The sequence below is a fragment of the Halteromyces radiatus genome, assembly GCF_025201355.1.
Source record: "Halteromyces radiatus strain CBS 162.75 chromosome Unknown BX664scaffold_5, whole genome shotgun sequence".
Lineage (NCBI taxonomy): Eukaryota > Fungi > Mucoromycota > Mucoromycetes > Mucorales > Cunninghamellaceae > Halteromyces > Halteromyces radiatus.
Window position 1 is genome coordinate 1,702,528 of NW_026251691.1, and position 18,717 is coordinate 1,721,244.

An 18,717-nucleotide genomic window follows, 5' to 3' on the forward strand; every position below is an offset into this window, starting at 1 on the left:
AAAAAGAAAAAAAAGAATGAATAGATCATAAAAAAAAAAAAAAAAAGAAAAAAGATCGACCTTCTTTTTATGCAGCAGTCAAAAAAAAAAAAAAAAAAAAGAAAAGAAAAATGAGAAGGGGGGAAAAGGAGATCCTTTTTTTTCCTTCCTTTCTTCCAAATATGCTTTACATTGAACCTCAGTCCAATCATCACATATCGGCTTAAACATTCCTCCGGTCCCTGGTCAATAACCTCTCTCATCCAATCGCTTATATCGTTTCGCCGATTCCGTGTTTATGCTTTATCATCCAGTTATCAGTCTACATTCAACAAGCGCTTGTTTGGCTCAGTTGGTAGAGCGTCAGTCTCATAATCTGAAGGTCAGCAGTTCGATCCTGCTAGCGAGCAACTCTCTTTTTTTTCACATTTTGCCTGTACGGTTTTTAAAATATTGACCAATCATTTATCGTTATTGCGACATATATTCGTTTTTTGTTTGATGATGATCACCTCTTGTGTTGTTAAGTGATTTTTTTGTTTTTAGGTTCAAAATTGAAAAAGTAATACGGATGATTGAAAGTTAATAATGTTTATAGTGAGCACCAGTACTTGATTACGCAAGCACACGTATAAGAAAAGAGATAAAATAAAACAAAAAGTAAAGTAAAGAAAAATAAAGTCTTGTTCCAAATTTGGAAAATAGAAGTAGAGTAATTGTTCTGACTTTAAATATAGAACAAAGTGAGCCAATCAAAATAGATAATCCACAATATAATCAAGTAGGGATGTAAAGATGTTTTTATTTAAAAAAATATAAAATATTGACTGATTGAACTAAAAAAAAAAAGGAAAAATAAAGGAAAAAGGTGGGGTATTTATACTATTTGAAATTTAAGGTTAAAAAATATAATATGAAAAAGAAAATGAAAACGAAAATAATAAGTGAAATAAAAAAATAAAAAATAGAATGAAAAATAAAAGGGGAAATAAAAATGAAAGTAAAAATTGAAAATAAATTTTTTTTTTTTAATTTTTTTTTTTTTTTTTTATTCAACAATGATGATTATTTATTTAATTTTGGAAAAACCAAAGTGGTAATAGAATTATTGTAAAATATAAAATGAAGACCTGAATATCTTTTTTTTTTTTTAGTTGAGAAGAAAATTTATTAAAACATAACTAAAGAAATTATAAAAGTTCTATCCACTATTTATATTAAGTTGCCATAGCTATAATAATATGAAAAGGAAATGTCGTAGCAAAGATCGTAGTATAATGTTTATATCGCAGCTAGCAAATGTGATCATAAATATTGTAAAGAAAAGAAAGGGCATGTAAATTTGATTTTTCCAATGATTGATTGATAAAGTGAATATAAACAAGAAGATGTTTTACTTATCCAAGATGATTTGGTACTATGAAGATGATTTTATTGAAAAAGAATATAACCCGTAATAAATATATAATTTAAATACTAACTATTACAGAGAGAGAGAGAGAGAGAGAAGAGACACGAACCAAACTAGAAGAAGAACCATTCAAAAGATAATTTTACACCATTGATTTGTCTTTGGAATTCAGCAGAGTCCTTGTTACAAATCCATCCAGTTGATCCAATCGTAAAGTAGTCTAGATCAGAAAAAAAAAAAAAAAAAGCTTTGGAAAATAAGGATCAGATCAAATTATGTGAAAAAAAAGACACGAAGAAAGTTGACTTACGGAAAAGAGAGAGAGATAATATTATGCACCATTGCCTTTTTACCTTGGACCTTTAGAGGAATTTATAAATGAATGATTAAAAAAAAAAAAGTAAAATATTTGTTCAATTGATTATATTTTCTCTGTTTGACATTACCTCCTTGAGTACATGTAAAGAAGAGGATGGACAAAGGCATTGATGGAATCGCCCTATAGAACTCAATAACACGATAAGATCAACTAATCTAGAACATCAGGAAAAGGATTGAAAAAAGAAAAGAAAGTGAAAAAAGCAATTTTTCACAACTTGAAACTCCTCAACTCAAATTTATTATTATTTTTTTTTTTTTTTTCTCTCTTGTGGACAAATGGTCACTGTAACGTATTGAATTTGACCATTCTTATTTTCAAGAATGGAAGATGGAGGAACTAGGACTAAACAAGCTATTTAACAACCTGAAAGAAAATTTTTTTATACGACAGTATATTGGATAGAAACGGACTTATGGATGAAGGCAATATGATATTAGATAGATAGAACAGATTTTTTCTTTTTTTTTTTTTGATGATTATTCCCGTTCATTTATTTATTATATATTTATTGATGGTATATTTGTTAGCCAGATTTTGAACCAATCGATATGAGTAGGATATTTTTCTACAAACCAAAAAAAAAAAAAAGTCGTCAATAAAAAATGTTAATACTAATTTGGAACTCATTAAATATATTTTATCCCATTGTTTCATCTTGTTTAAAAAAAAAAAAAAAAAAAGCACTTCCTGTTTTGGTGAGACTCTCTCTCTCTCGTTTTTAATTGACAAGTGAGAAAAATTCCTCCAGTAGAAAAACGTCATATTTTCTGAATATGTTTCGTATAATAACAAATAATCAATAAAAAAGCGTGTGAGAGAAAGAAAACCAGCCTTTGGGCGCAATCATGTGAGAAGAACTAGTAATGAAAAGAAATATTTTTTTTTTTTTGTATTAGGAGCGATCTGATTTTAGCTTTTTATAAAATCCGTAAATCAAAAAGGAGAAGAATAAACAAACATATACACAAAATAAAGAGCTGTTTCAAAATAAAGATTTTTTTTTTATTACAACTATACTAAAGGCAAGAATGACATAAGAGGAGGAAAAGGAGGAGAGAAAAAGGGGGAGAATGATTGATGATACTAATAAAAATAAAATAATAATAATAATAAAAAAAAAAAAAGAGAGAATGATGATCAATCAATCATCGTCGATTTCATAAGCAATGATTTCCTTCAATTGATCCATAAGATTTTGATGAGGTGACAAAAGTTTCTTGATAAGAGATTTCCAACGACCATCCGAGAGTTCCGATTTTGAAGCAAATAAGACATTTTCCATTTGAGTATAATCATCTTCTGACAGAACCTGCTGGCAGTTGATAAAGAATTGAGGATAAGATGAATGAAGATCCTTTAATCGATCAGGGTATTGACGAATATGACATAAATCCACATTAGGTACCCCAGTAATAGATAGACCAGCTGTTGTGTTTCTTTCTTGATCATTTGAATCATCCACATAACCAACCAATTCTTTGAATGTACCTAATAATGAGGGTACTTGATTTAAAAATTGTTCAATCCTTGACATCCATTCTTTATCAGAGAGTTGTTGTCGATCTCGATAGAGAATATCTTCAAATAAAGGCCATTGTGTAGGTCCAAGATGTAATTGTAAAGTTTCAAAGAAAGGCATGTTATGTCGTACAAGTCCCCGCATTTCTTGTTCACGGTCCAATAATGCTACTAGAATAGTAGACGGTACCATATGAGCGCATATATCAATACAAGGGGATGGTGGCGCTTGTTCTTGTTGTTTTTGATCTTTATTCATAGTTGGTAAATTAGATAAATCAAATTTTACTGAAGGTTTATGTATTTCATGATCATCATCATGTTGATCAGCTGGTGGAGTAAGTGGTGTATCAATATTCATCATAAATAATAATAATATAAAAAAAAAAAATAAAAAAGAGAGAAAGAAAAGAAAAAAATAGAAAACTGAAGAAAAGAAAGGAAAAAGAAATAGCGGAGTCATAAATGAAATCAATTCGTCCTTTATATATTATCTTTTCCCCCCCTGCTTAATATGTCTTATGATTTCAAAAAAAAAAAAAAAAAAAAAAACTATTGATATATTTTTCCTTCCCCATGTGCTTTACCTCATTTAGATTGTGAAATCGATAAAGAACAAAAAAACATACCAGTGTCACTCAAATCTCTTTTTTGTCTACTCACCTGACTATTTTTTTTTTTTTTTTTTGGTCCTTCCTGGGACAAAAAGAAAAAAAAAAATCATGCTTTTTCAAGCCCAGTTAGGATTTCTTTTTTTTTCTTTTTCTTTTTCTTTTCTTTTCTTTCTTTTTTCCCACATATGACTGTAAAAAGGATTCAACATACATATTAGTAGTCAATTGTTCAGTTAGTGGGCAACATTATGGGAATGATGTTCAAAGTGACTCCAACATTTATTTAAAGATAGGTATTGACTTTATATATATTTTGAAAACAAAAGTACTTTTTTTTTTTATGATAAAATATTTATTTCTTTTGGAGATAAAAAGGACAAAAAAGGTACTAGTGAAATAAAAGAAAAAAAAAAGGAAAGATTCAGTTTACTTTTATCATGTAGATATCAATACATTGAATACCCTCAATACATCTTTGTACACCTTTGCTGGCATGTCATGATATATCATTATTATTAATCAAGTGGTGAATAATCGATCATTTAATATATCATATATAGATCCATTCTCAAATGTCAACTGAAAGAAACACCAAGCATATTGGATGATGTAATATTTAGACCGGCATGAATCTGGTGTTAAAAATGTAAAGGTAAATGTAGTAGGTAAATCCAATGACAGATATCGCATTAATCACTGACTTTTTTTCTTATATGCATAACTGATACCCTATCAAATTCTAGCTTTCAAATATTATGGATGATGGATAGATAATTCGGTATGTTTGTTATGATGATGTCAAAGGATGATTGTAGGTTCAATGAGATAAAAAAAACAAATAAAACAAAAACGTGTGTTATTTTCTAATGTTTCTGTTACTGGATAGTTTTACAGTCGATATTCATTGACTCATCTTTAGATTACTTGAATCATATCAATCAATCAACGCCCATATATAGTAAGTATGGATCAAGCTTAACCTTCTTTTTTTTTTTTTTTATCACAGGCAAGTAGGATTTGATTTTCCATGTTTTATTTATTTATTTATTTTTCTTTTCTTCCGGTATGACAACCAGTAGATTGAACAAGATATCATGACACAACAGTATCAATTCGATTGAAGGTAAGAATCAAAGGAGGATAGATAGATGAGAATGATTGAGAGGGGAGAGAAGAAGGAGTATGTATGTATGTATCTATTCAACGGGCATTCAATTTGACTTCTTTTATTTATTTATTATTATTATTCGATGTGATCTTTAGGACAATGAGCTCCTGAAAGTCATATTTGGCTATCAAGACAATAAAAGGAGAGATAACTCAGTATCAACCTTAGATAAGGAAAAAGGAAAACAACTATTAAAAACACGGATATTAGATAGAAGCTGAAGTCCAGTATTTATAAACAGTATAGTATGTATTTTTAGTAGTAGTCAATAGATGATTTACCTTTTATGGATTTTTTTATTTTGTTGAATAAAGTTTTGTTTTTTTTTTTATTTCTTTTTTTATTTTAATGTTGATGATTGATTGTTTTGAAAGGGATGGAAATAGAGGGGTTAATATTGGTCATTGCATACAGTTGATAGATGAAAGGGGTTAATGATACAGTTTTATTGGAATGTATTCTTTTCTTTTATTATTATTATTATCATTATTATGATAGACTAACTATGTGTTATACTACTGTTTATACATTAATGAGAATGAATCCAAAAGAGGATACCAAAGACAAGAACCATAGTAAAGGATAAATTGGAAGCAAAAGAACAATCAGCAGCTGAATGTTGTGTAGAAGGAGAAGAGACAGAAGGAGAAGCTACAGCAGCATTAGATGGTGTTGATTGTAAAGAGATGGATGATGATGCACTTGGTAAGGAAAGTGAAGAAGAAGAAGAAGGTACAGCAGCACAAATACTTTCAACAGTACCAGCATGAATATTAGCTTGAGAGGCATAACCAGGGCATAAATTATAACATTCTTGAATTAATCGATGAGCTGTACATTGACATGAATAATCAGCAGGACCACATGTACCTAATCTTGTCTCTTGAATTGTTTTACAACCTTGAAAACTAACATAATATATAGAATTAATAAAGAAAAAGTATTTTTCTTAATAACTTACTTTGCCTCCGCAGCACAGGCAGTTTGAGCATAGGTTTGATGAATCAATAGAATCAAAGTGAAACAGACAATAGCTTTGAACATCCTTCGGAGAAGAAAGAAATAAAAAAAAAAATAAAAAAGAAAATAAAAAAAAAAAGAAAAGAAATTCTTTTCCTCCTTATTTTATAGACAATTGAATGATTAATTCCTGTTGATATAAATAAATAGTGATGATGTTATCACAATATAATTGGAATGCCATTAATGGATTGATCATAAACTAGTAATCAAGTATTATATATAAAAAAGTGGAATGAAAAGAATCTATATATATATGCCGTCTTTCGATGATCTTCTATTTAAGATTACTTTATATAAAATATGGTAAATTTATTTCCCCAGATTAAAAAAAATCTCTTAGGTATCTTTTTAGAATCAAGTCCAATCATGAAGAGATTTATTATTATTTTTGTTATGTAATCTTAAGATTTGAATGGATGGAAATTCGATCAAGCGAAACATGAACGGGATCAAATCCGATCAACCCTTTCTTCCCTAGATTATCTGGTCCCTCATTTCAAAACGGAGTTGTAAAAGTCAAGCTATATTTATTTTAGCTTATAACAGTTTATTTTTTTTTTCTCTTCCTCTTCTTCTTATTCTTTTTATAGATATATATAATTCCTTTGTTTTTTTGTTTTTTTTTTTTTATTTTTTTCATCAATTAAGATGAGAGCAATAGGTTGTACTTATTCACCACGTTTAGAGGCCATTTTATCATCACCATCCTACTTGGCTGCTTTTGAAGTTTTCTTGAAAAAAAATCAAGCTCATGAAAATTTATTATTTCTTGAAGCTTTATCTCGTCTTAATTGTCAACAGAATTTATCCAATATTGAAGCTGCTGTAGAAAGGTAAAACAAAAACAAACAAAAAAAAAAACAAAAACAAAATGAATTGTGTTACATAATAACCCTTCTCTTATTATTATAGAATTTTGAAAACTTTTATAGTCAAGAATGCTTCCATGGAGATCAACATTACTTGTCGTGAAGCTACCGAAAAAGCTTATGAATCTTCTCGATTTACAGTACTCAATGCCAAAAACGCTCTCAAGATCTTTGAAGAAGCGAAACTAGAAGTATGCCAATTATTGGTAAGTTGAATATAAATTAGTTTATATAGAAGGTAACTTATTTTTTTTTTTTTTATAGGAAGCAAAGACCGAAGAATTCAAACGTATTCATAACATGTCAATGTAAAAAAAAAATGGATATATAAATATATTTTTGTTGGTCATCTAAACTTCCCCTGTTTTTTTATATTTTTTTATTCTTTTTTTCTATTCTTTTTGTATCGCAGCTCAAACGTTGAACAACAGCCACGGAACTGTCAAAAACGAGTAGTGATTATTGGTGGAGGATTTGTGGTAAGTACCTAGTTGACAGGTCGGCTAATTGTTTTTTTCCTTCACATCTTTAACTAATTTTTTCCTTTTTTTATCATTACCATTTTTTTTTTCTTTTTAGGGTTTCACGGTTGCCTCCATTTTGGATCCGATGTCCCGCTTTCATGTTACACTTATTGATGCTAAAGGTAGGTAAAAAAAAAATCATTGGATGAATATTTGTCATTGACATATATTTCATTGGTAGACTCATTTGAATATACACCTGGGATGATCAAGGTAAAAACATTGGAAAAAAAAAAGAAGAAAATCTATATGAAACCAACATTATTTTATTTTATTTTATTAGATGCTAGTCCGACCAGAAGATGCCTCTTCGTTACGGGTACGTCATGAATCTTATGTTAAGAATGGTCGCGTGATGATTGGTATTGCTGACCGATTAGAAAATGATGCTACGATGGTCCATGTGAACGGTGAATCTGTAAGTCATTTTTTTGTCTTTTTTTTCTTTTCTTTTCTTTTTTTTTTTTAAAAAAAAAAGAAATATGTAAGAACTAAACTGGTTTATTATTTTATTAGATCCCTTTTGATTATCTGGTCATTGCTACTGGAAGTTCTTATCAATCCAAATTGAAATCATTTGATATCTCTGCTTTGTATAGAATGACGGATTTGGGCAAGGAATATCTTGAACTGAAAAGTGCTAAAGATATCTTGATTATTGGTAAAGATGACACACACAAACAAATAAACAAACAAATAACATGAAACTCATTACTTATCTCTCTTCTTCTTTTGTATATATTTTAATTAGGTGGTGGACTTGTGGGCTGTGAACTTGCTGCTGAAATAGCTTTACATAAATTTCCAGATGGTTGTCCAAAGAAGAAATCTGTGACTATTGTAGAATCTCATTCAAGTTTGGTTCGTCGATCAAGTCCCTCAACGCAAAAGAAAGCTTTGGAATACCTACAAAACATTGGTGTGAACGTGATATGCAACGAGAAAATAGTCGATTTTGATTCTGGAGAAGACAACATCTTTCTTGGATCGAGTGGGCGTCGATTTAGTGGTTTTGACAAGATTTATTTGGCCACTGGAACATCACCGTGTAGTCAATTGTTGAAAGCATCTGATATAAGTTGTAACCTAGATTTTACTGTGGACAATTGGGATCGAATCCGCGTCAAGCCAACCCTGCAATTGGATCATCCAAAATATTCAACTATTTTTGCCGGTGGTGATGTGACCAATGTCAAAGAAGAAAAAACAGGTTATTCTGCTACTTTGGCTGGTGTATGTATTGCAAGAAATATCTGTCGAATGGAAAAAGGAAAACGACCATTGAAACAAGGTACTGGAGGCACTTTATCAGCACCAATGGTTCCATTACATGGTAAAGAAGATCAAGGTGGCATTGGAAGACGTAAGTACAAATCATTTATAGTAATATGAAATGGTTCAATTTTTTTTTTTTTTTTAGAACAATTATCATCATGGAAAAAATCTTTTTCCTTTCTGAATCCAACCTGGGCGGCGCTCAAATACTTTGATGAACAAGAGTTTATACGAATCGTAGCAGGTGAAACAAAGATTCGACAAAGACCTATCGGACGATTACCAACTCCACTGAATGATACTACGGAAAACCATACTAATTCTTTTAGATTTTATCATCGTCATGGCAACCATCATGTCGACGCGGATACACATCAAGGTTCAACAACAAACTTATCAGGGGTAGATGTCCTCTCATCAGCTGCGGATGGTGATTCTGCGGTTGATCTACAAAATGGGACCTCATCATCGCTCAATTGTGGAATAGAATCCTTGGATCAGGCATCAATATCAGGTGTTAGCAAATCATTGTCTTCGGAAAGTCTTTATGCACGATCGGTCAACGAATTTCAAGCTGTCAAACATCCAAGAAGTCAACCTCCTCGAAATCCAAGTACAACTTCAAGACATCAAGCATCATCAGATCATCTTAATGAGTTTTAATATATAATTTCATTTTTTTATTAGATTTAGACTTTATTCCCCCCCCACCATATTATCAATTTGTATGTTTATCATTTTGTAGAAAGAACAATAAAAAGTATGTCATTTTTATCAACACCCTCCAAAAAAAAAATCATTATCTTTTCTGTCATTCCAAATATTATATAAACAATAACAATATCAGTAAAAGGTATCGGCTTATATCTGTTTCTAGATATAAAATTATAAGGGATAATACTTCGGAAAGGATCAATTTGGAAAAATCTTTACACAAAAAAAAAAAAAAACTTTATTGTTATTACTGTTATTGTATTATCAGTTCGGTTGACTTCCGAAACCAATAAAAAGAAAACAGTAAAGAGATAATATGAATATCTAGTATGTGAGTTTATCAAATAAGAAAAGAAAGGAAATAAATCATCATAACAATATGAATAATGATGGCTTTTTTTTTTGTTTGATTAGTATTTGTCATGTAAATGATAAATAAACGATATTTCCTTCAGCTTGTCTTTTTTTTTTTTTTTTTGCGTCATGCATAAAATAAGAAAATCAAAGAGGGGGATTCCCATCTTCCTTTTTAGTAAAGTTCGGTAGCAATCCGAGGCACATCAATCTCGATGCTAAAATGGCAATGGGTGGGACAAATGAAAAGTGCGGGTAGGATAGAATAAGGAGAGGGACTTTTTTTTTTTTCCTGACGGATGGATGGGATTTCCGATGGCTTGTAGCACATATTCACATAGAAACTGAAAACAAATAATGTGCTTCATATTTTTATTTTTTCTTGTTTTCTCAAAAGACATCCCCCTAAACAAAAAAAAAAAACTCACGGTCCTCTTTTTTTTCCTCCAATGTCTATGTACATTTACTACAAGGTTACACTTTATCTAGTCAGTTAGTTTCGCCACAATTTTAAAAGATGGGTTTGGAAAACAAATAATGCATGATATCAATCATAAGTCGGTGTTGTAAATCAGTACGATTAATTATCAATGAAAGGTAAAAGAATTGGGGAGGTTAAAACGATATATTCTTTTATTTCTTTTTCTTTTTCTTTTCACTTTTTCTTTTATTTTCTTTATTTTCTTTTTCACTTTTTTTTTTCTGTTTTTGTTTTGATTATTATTATTATTATACCATCATCAGTATTTACGATCATTTAGTAATCACATGCCTGGATTAAAAGTAAAAAAAAAAAAGGAAATAATAAAATGGTGATATATTGATTATTCATTTATATAATTTAGACTATTGACGTATTACTCAAAGACCTTGGATACAAATCTGATTATATCCCAAGTAAAGAACGATATTTGGTAGATGATGAACAAGATAAAAGTTTATTATCTGTTATAAAACAACCATTGGTAAAATATATATATATATCTAAATGTCTTATTTTCTCACACACTTATTCCCCTTTTTTTTCTTTTTTTATCTTTTTTTAGGGCCAAAATATTGACATAGTGATTCCAAAATCGACAGCCAGCGGTAAATCAATTCTTTCTTTCTTTCTTTCTTTCTTATTCTTTTATTTTTTTTTTATAATGTAGAACAAACCACACAATGCAAACAACTCATTAGTACTCTTGGAACACGTTACATTGCTAATACTCATTCTTCAACCAATAACAACAAAGTATCTCTTGAACACCAAGTAAGTGTTCATATTCATATCATTATTATTGTTACTATTATTACCATTAATTAAATACTTTAATAACAAACTATTATCTTTATAGTATAAACATAATGATCAGGACCGGCAAGATGCTATATTTGAATTTTTGGAAACTGAACAAAAGTATATTAACAAGATTCATGCTCTAGTTCATACTATTGTTAAACCATTAAAGTTATCTTGTGCTCAAGACAAGCATCCTATACTGAAACAATTCATGTGTACCAATATCTTTCTCAACTTGGAACAAATCTTGGAATTGCATCAGCAGTTTTGGAAAGAACTTGATAATCACAAGAATGATTTTTCTACTGTTTGTTGTACTTTTGTAAGTTTATCATTCATACATATATCGTTCTCATCTTTTTATTATTACTATAGATGGGCAAAATGGACAAATATCGACGTTACTTACTCAAGGTGAATGATGCCCAAGGTTTTCATTCTACTGAATATCAGAAAAATCAAGCTTATCGAAGTTTTATTATCAAGGCCATTAAAGACCCTTCTTTTAAAAACCTATCACTTCAAGATCTTTTGGATCAACCTTGGCGACGGATTACAGCTTACACTCTTTTAATCAAAAACATTCGAAATTATACATCAACATCTCATCCTGATTTTGATAAACTGACAGAAGCATTTACTCAGATTAACACCATTGCTTCCGTTCGTGACGATGTACCTACTATTCTTGCCACCAAATCTCACGATCTTTATCTTTCCATCAAAAATGCTCCTGTAAGTTTGAATTATTTTATCATCATCAATAGTAATTGAACTTTTTATTAGTGTCACCTTATCAAGCAAAGTCGTTCATTGGTAACTCATCTGGATGCAATCGAAATTAATCAGATGACTGGTAAACTTCGACATATCACCATCTTTTTATTTTGTGACAAGTTAATGGTGGCCAAACGATCTCCTCATGCCAAAGGGGCAGACATCTGTGATGACATGACTGGTAGTACTTCAATGACAAGTTTAAATCAAAAAAAGAAAAAAGCCGGTGGTTTCAAGTTTTATGGTTGGGTGGGACTAGAACATATTGAATTATTTCATGGTCCTTCAGGTAAAACGTTGACAAGCCTTGGGGAATACAACACTAAACTTTATATAACATATAGATCTTCCTGGATCCTTCATGGTTCGTGCTTCCTCTGACTTTCAAGATAGTGTTACAGAAACTGGTTATGAAAAATATTTCCAAAAAGGTGCTCGTATCTTCTCATATCAAACTGAGCCCTACTCTAGACAATCCATGACTTCTTTTATCGCTGACAAGGATGTATTTGTAGATATGTTTTACAAGACTCAAGCTGTCGCTCGTCAGTATGGGAATCAAGATGCTACCTTTTATCGTACTTGGAATGATATTAATATTTATAGTAATGTGTTTGACCCTGAAACTTATACTAAAACTGATATCAAAGTAAAAAAAAAAAAAAAGAACAACTTTAGAGAATATATATATAAACTAACTTTTATTTTTTTTTTATTTTTTCATTCTTGTAGAACAATGTGGCGGCAATACTCCTGGAAAAAGACTCGGAAATGGATATTCCTTCTTTATTGAATTCAACTCGATCTTCACCTTGGATTGTGGCTCTCGTACGACCTGATTCTCAGGGGTTAAAACTCAATATTTGGTCAAAAGAATCCTTGACTTGTATTTATGATCAACGACCCTCTAATGAAGAGAAACAATTGGATTTCGCTACTGTCTTTTGGAACAATGGTAATAATATTTTTTTTTTTTAAAAAAAGAGATCCTGACTCATATTATTTATTATAGTGATCAAATGTGAACGGAAACTACGATGCTCAGATACTTATCGAGTAATGAATCAAAGTGCTGAAGAAGAAGAAATCCAACGACCACCACGATCTAGGTCAAGAACAAGTATGTCACGCTCTACTAGTATTTCCAATATTAGCAAATTCTTTGGTCGCTCACGATCTCAATCACCTTCATCTCAAGTGGTGCCAACTGCATCCAAATCTACACCTCAATTACAATCAAGTTCTGATGATGGTCAAAGACAGAGACGACCTCGTGCTCACAGCATGTCTAGTGATCCTACTTCCGACAAACAAATGACCAAACCTGCCACTACCACGCGACGAAGAAAACTTAGTTTTGATGCCTCCTTTTTCAAGATCGACATCAAGTCACCTGCTACTTCCTTGTCAACTTCAACTCGTACCCCAGAACAACAACAACAAACACGTCATTCTCCTCTGCCGTTCCAACAACAAAAACTACCAAAACAGTCTTCACCACAACAACAACAAACATCGATACCCCCTTACTATCAAAACAGACGACATTCAATGACTCCTACAATAACAACACCTACTACTAGTGTATCCCACTCTCCTCCTTCTTTTATGCATCCAACAGAATTACCATCACCTACTGCTCACTTATCAAGTCCTCATCAATCATACCGTCCCAATGGTAATGTATACTTTTTTTTTTATTTTTTTTTTTTTAGTTGTATCTCTAATCCTTTGCATATTTTCTTTTGTTGTCATTGATTGCAGGTTATGTATCCTATTCACCTTCTCCGCCACCTTCTTCAACTGATTCTGGAAAGCAACGTCAATTGGTGGAAAAGCTAGATGCACTGTATCACGATATGGCTGGGATCGGAAAACAGAGCTCCAAAGAACATTTCCATCGTCATACATCTGATCCTCTTGTTCTTCGTCCACCTAGTCGAAATAGCTCGAATTCTTCTTCACCCATCTCCATGAACTTACCCACATTCAATTATCATCCATCCTCTTCTTCTCCTGGTGGTAATTTCGGTACTTCCTCTTCAAGATCTTCAAGTTATACAAATACTTTCTCATCTTATGGTAGTCAAAGTTCACGTAGTTCTCTTAGTTTGGAAGAAATGGAACAGAATAAGGTAAAAAAAAAAAAAAAAAAAGAACATGGATAATAATGATTGATACTCTTTTTTTTTTTCTGTTGAAACCTTAGCCTTATGATATGATGGATGATTTACCTAGTTCTTTCAATGTAAGTCATAAGAATGTATATTAAAATGAAGACTCATTTTTTTTTTTAATAGAAACAATTTAATTCTGAAATGGATGAAATTATCACCATTGTCAATGCCTATCGTCAAGGTCAACAACGACGTAACTCTTTGTATGATTCACCTGCTCATGAAGTCGATACCTTATTGAAGCGCAAATTGAAGGAAGCTCAAATGGAACGAGATTATTGGCAACGTCGTGCAAGGTAAAAAAAAAAAAAAAAAAATTGTTTTCCATCGATTTTGACATTCTCATGATATTGATTCTTTTTTATAATAGTGAACTTACCCATCAAGTCAACGAATTCGCCATGCGTCAATAATTTTTTTTTTTTTTTTGTACATACCTCCCTTATGCCGCATCATGACTCATGATACATTCATTTATATATATTTATATATATATCTACATATTGATTCTTTTCATTGTATTCTCCACATGTTTAAAAAAAAAACTTGTTGTTTTGATATTTCCTATCTATATCCCCCTTTTCCTTCCTTTTTTTTTTTTTTTTTTGATCATATGCTTATGCCTTTTTTTGTTGTTATTGTTTTGAAATCTATTTGTTTGTTGTGATCCACAAAGTTTTTTTTTTTTTTATTTTTATTCAATAAAATACAACTTTTTTGTATATACTATTCTATATTTTTCTACACTATTGATTATTATTATTATCACGACGCCACCATGAAGTCCATCCTGTTTTTGATTTCTTTGTAGTATCCTCTTGTTTCGGTAAGAGATCTTGAGCAGAAGTGGTATCTTGATCCTTGTTCAACTTTCTTGCTAGTCGATTTATATTGTCATTATATCGAATTTGAGAAGTCGAATCATCCAAGGTAGAAGCATACATAAGTGCTTGTTTATAATACGTCCAAGCTTGATCCAATTCACCTTTCAACTAGCAAAAAAAAAAAAAAAAAAAAAAAAAAAGAATGAGAAAGAATATAAATAAATATATATATGTATATTTTTACCTCCAACATTTTGCCCAAATTATTGGATACCACCGCTCCACATTCACGACAATCATTGACATCAGGATAAGTAGCCAAACCATCGGAACAAGACATCAAAGCAGCTTGTGCCCAACCCATTGCTTCATCTTTCTTGCCCATACCATAAAAGGTTTCACATAATTGATTTTGTAGAATGGCCTTGATACATAACCATGGTTCATCTTTATTTTCTTCTTGTTCTGGGATGGCTTGTAAGGCTTGTAAAAACAATGGAAGTGCCAAATGGAATTGTCGTTGCATGGCATAGACACTGGCCAAAGAGCATAACACATCTATCTTCATCCGTGTCATTTGTTGTTGTTGTTGTTCTTGAAGTGCATATAAAGCCCATGTCAAATATTCCTCTGCCTTGGCTAAATCACCGATCTTGAGATACAAGTTCCCTAGCTGTTGTGCTGTCGTGATCATCACTACATTCTTCTTCTTATTATTATTGTTTGTCACAAGAGAGGTCCATGCCTGAGTATAATGAGTAATGGCATCCAATAGCTCACCCGCCATGGTCTCATTCCAAGCCAAACGTAACCGTAATTGCACCATGTCATCCTGGTTCGGATATTGTTCTTCTTCCAACATCTGCAAGACATGTTCCAAATAGGCGGCTGCCATGCGATGATCGGGTACCACCTGTTCTCGGAAATACGCGCCATGCAGTAACTGACGCGCCTTGTAGTTGAGTCCAGGAGGTGAGGGTGAACAGTATTCAATATACCAATGATACGATTGCCAGATCAATGCCGTTGCTGCCGTCACCGAAAGAAGCGTATACCCTGTCACTTTGACCGCTAACTTGCCTTGTTGTTTGAGCTTGTGTAAGGACTCGCTGTATGGATTCGTCGAAAACCTGGGCCTTTCTGTCGTAAGCATTCGTCGTCCCATAACCATTATGCGTGGTTGTAAACATCGAGATAATCCTATTCGTAATACCATGAAGGGAAATAATAATTACAAAAAAAAAAAAAAAAGATAAATAAAAAAAAAAAAAAAAAAACCTCAGATTCTTTTTTTTTTTTTGTGCGGTGACTGAAATGGATACAAACAAAAAAAAAAAAGCATGTTTATTTTAGAAAAAAGTAAAATCATTGATTTGCTATACTAGATGTCATGGCTCGAGATAAAAGTTCCATCATATTCAAGTTACTATGGATTTCCACAGGACATGTTTCCAATAGGGTATTCAAATCATCCTATTCATAAAAAAAAAACATCATTAGTTCATGCTCTTCCTTTTTTTTTTTCTTTTTTTTTGTGTTTACATTGTTCATAAAGGTGGAAGCAACCGTCATTAATTGTCCTGCCAGTTTAGAATAAAACATCGGATCTGTAATATACCCAGCTTTCTGAAGTATTGCTAAATTCTGTACTGCCAAGGTCAAGTTGGTTTTCATTGTGTCTATTTCATGAGTGCGGTGTGGATAATCCCTTAAAATGATGTATATATTGCGAAGAATGTGGATGGTTTGTTGGAGTGTCATATCGTCAGAAGAAAGACTCATCAATTGTTCAAGATAGTTGATCATCGTATCGCTCTGATCATCTATCCATACAAAATAAAAAATAAAAATAAATAAATAGATGATTTGATTCCATTTCCTATTTTACCTTTTAAAAAGATCGCTGGGATCATATGATTGAGAATAGCATGACGAGCTTTGTCAGTTTCATTAGCTTCAAGATAATAATCCACTTCCTTATCATACATATGATGGTTGTAAGCATACACAGCCTAAAGGAAAAAAAAAAGAATAAATACAATCAATATTTTATTCTTCTTTTTTTTTTTTTTTTTTTTTTTTTTTTTTTTTTACTTCATACCTTGGCATCTGTCACCCATTCAGAAGGTATTTGTAATTGTCGTACAAGATAATGTTCTTTATCCCATTCTCGCATGGATAATAATTGTCGAATCGTACTTTCAGGACTATTAGAAAAAAAAAAGGTCATATTAAGTAATGATTTATTATTATATATGTATATTTACCTAGACATATAAAGAGCAGATAAAATAGCCATATATTCTAATCCATTTTGATAAAGTTCATCAGTCCATTGTCGTTTCCAAGCTTCACAAGTAGATAGATCATTGATGAAAAAAGAAGGATCATGTATCAGTAATAGCCAACGACAGTGTAAAGGAAATCTTTCTTCCAACGTGAGACGCAAAGAAGACATAGAATCATTCTTTGAAGATGCCCACCATTGGAGCAAACAGTACCATAGACATCTCGAAGGCACTTGAGCAGTATGTTTCTTTGTCCGTAATTGATGTAAGCCAACCATAGGAAGATTTGTAAGAGAGCTATAGGACATTAAAGCCGATGCCAGATTGGTACGGTAATCACGATGATAAAGGATATATAATAATAAAGATTGAGGCCAAGATAGACCTTCCGTCACCACCGCCTTGAGATGATCCACATAACCCAGTTGTCCTTGGAGACAGTACCACATTTTCCGTTGATACAGAGGAAGCGAATCAAACCGATCTTGTTGCTGCCAAAAGAGAATCTGTTCTTGTGCTGCTTGATGGATATCTACATCTTCTTGTTCTTGGAAATGAACCACCAGCATGGCCACCAAAGCATCATCACCAAGCTGTTGGATCAATTCGCATGCTTGTATCACTTGACCAGACGACATGTAATGAAATGCTCGTTGCCATGGATCTTCCGACGTCAATGCCAAATCAATCCCTTCCTTTTGCATTTCCTCCAATACCGTGCTACGAAGCCAATTTTTTAGTCGTCGATGTGAGTCATCCTTTCGATGGCCGAATAAAAGTGCTGCTAAACTCCATATTTGTTGTTCATCAAAATCACAAGTGTCCATAATATGATCAATCAATGGTGTAGCAAATAGATTTTCTAGCAGTCGAGCGTGAGGTATACCATTGGTTGTTTCGATAATGGACTGGTTCTGTACAAAGGTGGTGATCAGCTTTTTTTTTTTTTAAAAAATAATAATAATGAATCAATAACGTATTCATAAAGAAAGAATATTATCTTTTTTTTTTTGTTTGTTTTCATTTGATGGTTTACCTTGTTGACCTTGTTTCTCGAGGAGGAAGAATCACCTGCCTTATCATTGTTAAAAAAAAAAAAAGGTCAGGGGAATACTTTTTTAAATAACATTGGGGTTTACCTTTTTGTCGTGGTTAGGTAAAGTCGAAGATAGTCTATACATAAAAGTGATGGTTGAGCATGGCTTAAAGAAAAGGAAAGGTAGCTTGACTTACTTGGCAGTATCGTCCAATACGCGTTGTTTCTTGAGGAAATGATCTTGTTGTGACAGTTCGTCATGAAGTCGTTTTCCTCTCAGTGTAGGGAAGACACTATAATAAGGGTAATAAAATAATAATTAGTATTACAAGTATCTTTTGATTATCAATGTGCATCTATAATACTTTACTTGAAGATGGACATTTTTTTTTGACTGGAAGAGAGTAGGACAAAAGCAGAAAAAAAAATAAAATAAAAAATCTTGCCACCTTTTCATTTTACCCAAACTCCGAGAATATATCCCAAATGAAAAAAATTA

The 18,717-nt window shown here is 31.8% G+C and overlaps 6 protein-coding genes and 1 non-coding gene across 7 annotated transcripts; 3 read left to right on the forward strand and 4 right to left on the reverse strand.

Moving 5' to 3' along the window:
• The first annotated feature begins 316 nt into the window (after nucleotides 1–316).
• Nucleotides 317–389, forward strand: BX664DRAFT_t85. The gene has a single exon. It is a non-coding gene; the product is annotated as a tRNA-Met (tRNA).
• Nucleotides 390–2,866: 2,477 nt separating this feature from the next.
• Nucleotides 2,867–3,688, reverse strand: BX664DRAFT_282719 (uncharacterized protein). Its single transcript, XM_051541572.1, has one exon. The coding sequence runs from the start codon at nucleotides 3,652–3,654 to the stop codon at nucleotides 2,914–2,916; it is 741 nt and encodes a 246-aa protein (XP_051399292.1). The 5' UTR covers nucleotides 3,655–3,688; the 3' UTR covers nucleotides 2,867–2,913.
• A 1,761-nt stretch (nucleotides 3,689–5,449) lies between these two features.
• Nucleotides 5,450–6,125, reverse strand: BX664DRAFT_387022 (uncharacterized protein). The gene is made up of 2 exons (XM_051549359.1): nucleotides 6,034–6,125; nucleotides 5,450–5,980 (listed from the first exon to the last, which is right to left on the reverse strand). Exons 1-2 carry the CDS (start codon nucleotides 6,114–6,116, stop codon nucleotides 5,602–5,604), a joined length of 462 nt encoding a protein of 153 aa, XP_051399293.1. The 5' UTR covers nucleotides 6,117–6,125; the 3' UTR covers nucleotides 5,450–5,601.
• Nucleotides 6,126–6,711: 586 nt separating this feature from the next.
• BX664DRAFT_336377 (uncharacterized protein) lies at nucleotides 6,712–9,543 on the forward strand. Its single transcript, XM_051546068.1, has 10 exons — nucleotides 6,712–6,928; nucleotides 7,008–7,170; nucleotides 7,229–7,272; nucleotides 7,377–7,443; nucleotides 7,544–7,610; nucleotides 7,670–7,701; nucleotides 7,772–7,906; nucleotides 8,005–8,149; nucleotides 8,240–8,851; nucleotides 8,909–9,543. The coding sequence occupies exons 1-10, from the start codon at nucleotides 6,744–6,746 to the stop codon at nucleotides 9,424–9,426; spliced, it is 1,968 nt and encodes a 655-aa protein (XP_051399294.1). The 5' UTR covers nucleotides 6,712–6,743; the 3' UTR covers nucleotides 9,427–9,543.
• Nucleotides 9,544–10,445: 902 nt separating this feature from the next.
• Nucleotides 10,446–14,659, forward strand: BX664DRAFT_360149 (uncharacterized protein). Its single transcript, XM_051548139.1, has 14 exons — nucleotides 10,446–10,614; nucleotides 10,677–10,796; nucleotides 10,878–10,920; nucleotides 10,983–11,086; nucleotides 11,172–11,438; nucleotides 11,492–11,851; nucleotides 11,903–12,182; nucleotides 12,238–12,542; nucleotides 12,626–12,848; nucleotides 12,906–13,571; nucleotides 13,658–14,028; nucleotides 14,103–14,141; nucleotides 14,194–14,366; nucleotides 14,441–14,659. The coding sequence occupies exons 1-14, from the start codon at nucleotides 10,600–10,602 to the stop codon at nucleotides 14,481–14,483; spliced, it is 3,009 nt and encodes a 1,002-aa protein (XP_051399295.1). The 5' UTR covers nucleotides 10,446–10,599; the 3' UTR covers nucleotides 14,484–14,659.
• A 78-nt stretch (nucleotides 14,660–14,737) lies between these two features.
• On the reverse strand, nucleotides 14,738–16,129 carry BX664DRAFT_379911 (uncharacterized protein). The gene is made up of 2 exons (XM_051548875.1): nucleotides 15,139–16,129; nucleotides 14,738–15,062 (listed from the first exon to the last, which is right to left on the reverse strand). The coding sequence occupies exons 1-2, from the start codon at nucleotides 16,108–16,110 to the stop codon at nucleotides 14,817–14,819; spliced, it is 1,218 nt and encodes a 405-aa protein (XP_051399296.1). The 5' UTR covers nucleotides 16,111–16,129; the 3' UTR covers nucleotides 14,738–14,816.
• An 84-nt stretch (nucleotides 16,130–16,213) lies between these two features.
• BX664DRAFT_336385 (uncharacterized protein) lies at nucleotides 16,214–18,611 on the reverse strand. Its single transcript, XM_051546069.1, has 8 exons — nucleotides 18,589–18,611; nucleotides 18,322–18,511; nucleotides 18,219–18,257; nucleotides 17,162–18,117; nucleotides 16,996–17,101; nucleotides 16,783–16,906; nucleotides 16,437–16,717; nucleotides 16,214–16,367 (listed from the first exon to the last, which is right to left on the reverse strand). The coding sequence occupies exons 2-8, from the start codon at nucleotides 18,361–18,363 to the stop codon at nucleotides 16,260–16,262; spliced, it is 1,656 nt and encodes a 551-aa protein (XP_051399297.1). The 5' UTR covers nucleotides 18,364–18,511; nucleotides 18,589–18,611; the 3' UTR covers nucleotides 16,214–16,259.
• Nucleotides 18,612–18,717: the final 106 nt, after the last annotated feature.

Excerpts from the sequence above, each read along its gene's own strand:
- BX664DRAFT_282719 (XM_051541572.1), bottom strand. The coding sequence starts at position 3,654 with ATGATGAATATTGATACACCACTTACTCCACCAGCTGATCAACATGAT.
- BX664DRAFT_387022 (XM_051549359.1), bottom strand. The coding sequence starts at position 6,116 with ATGTTCAAAGCTATTGTCTGTTTCACTTTGATTCTATTGATTCATCAA. Across the intron at positions 5,981-6,033 it reads GCCTGTGCTGCGGAGGCAAA|TTTTCAAGGTTGTAAAACAA; the intron begins GTAAGTTATTAA and ends ATATTATGTTAG.
- BX664DRAFT_336377 (XM_051546068.1), top strand. The coding sequence starts at position 6,744 with ATGAGAGCAATAGGTTGTACTTATTCACCACGTTTAGAGGCCATTTTA. Across the intron at positions 6,929-7,007 it reads ATTGAAGCTGCTGTAGAAAG|AATTTTGAAAACTTTTATAG; the intron begins GTAAAACAAAAA and ends TTATTATTATAG. Across the intron at positions 7,907-8,004 it reads TCCATGTGAACGGTGAATCT|ATCCCTTTTGATTATCTGGT; the intron begins GTAAGTCATTTT and ends TTATTTTATTAG.
- BX664DRAFT_360149 (XM_051548139.1), top strand. Across the intron at positions 11,852-11,902 it reads TTTCCATCAAAAATGCTCCT|TGTCACCTTATCAAGCAAAG; the intron begins GTAAGTTTGAAT and ends ACTTTTTATTAG. Across the intron at positions 14,029-14,102 it reads AAGAAATGGAACAGAATAAG|CCTTATGATATGATGGATGA; the intron begins GTAAAAAAAAAA and ends TTGAAACCTTAG.
- BX664DRAFT_379911 (XM_051548875.1), bottom strand. The coding sequence starts at position 16,110 with ATGGTATTACGAATAGGATTATCTCGATGTTTACAACCACGCATAATG. Across the intron at positions 15,063-15,138 it reads ATTTGGGCAAAATGTTGGAG|TTGAAAGGTGAATTGGATCA; the intron begins GTAAAAATATAC and ends TTTTTTTGCTAG.
- BX664DRAFT_336385 (XM_051546069.1), bottom strand. The coding sequence starts at position 18,363 with ATGTATAGACTATCTTCGACTTTACCTAACCACGACAAAAAG. Across the intron at positions 18,258-18,321 it reads TACCTAACCACGACAAAAAG|GCAGGTGATTCTTCCTCCTC; the intron begins GTAAACCCCAAT and ends AACAATGATAAG. Across the intron at positions 16,368-16,436 it reads CTTCCACCTTTATGAACAAT|GATGATTTGAATACCCTATT; the intron begins GTAAACACAAAA and ends TTTTATGAATAG.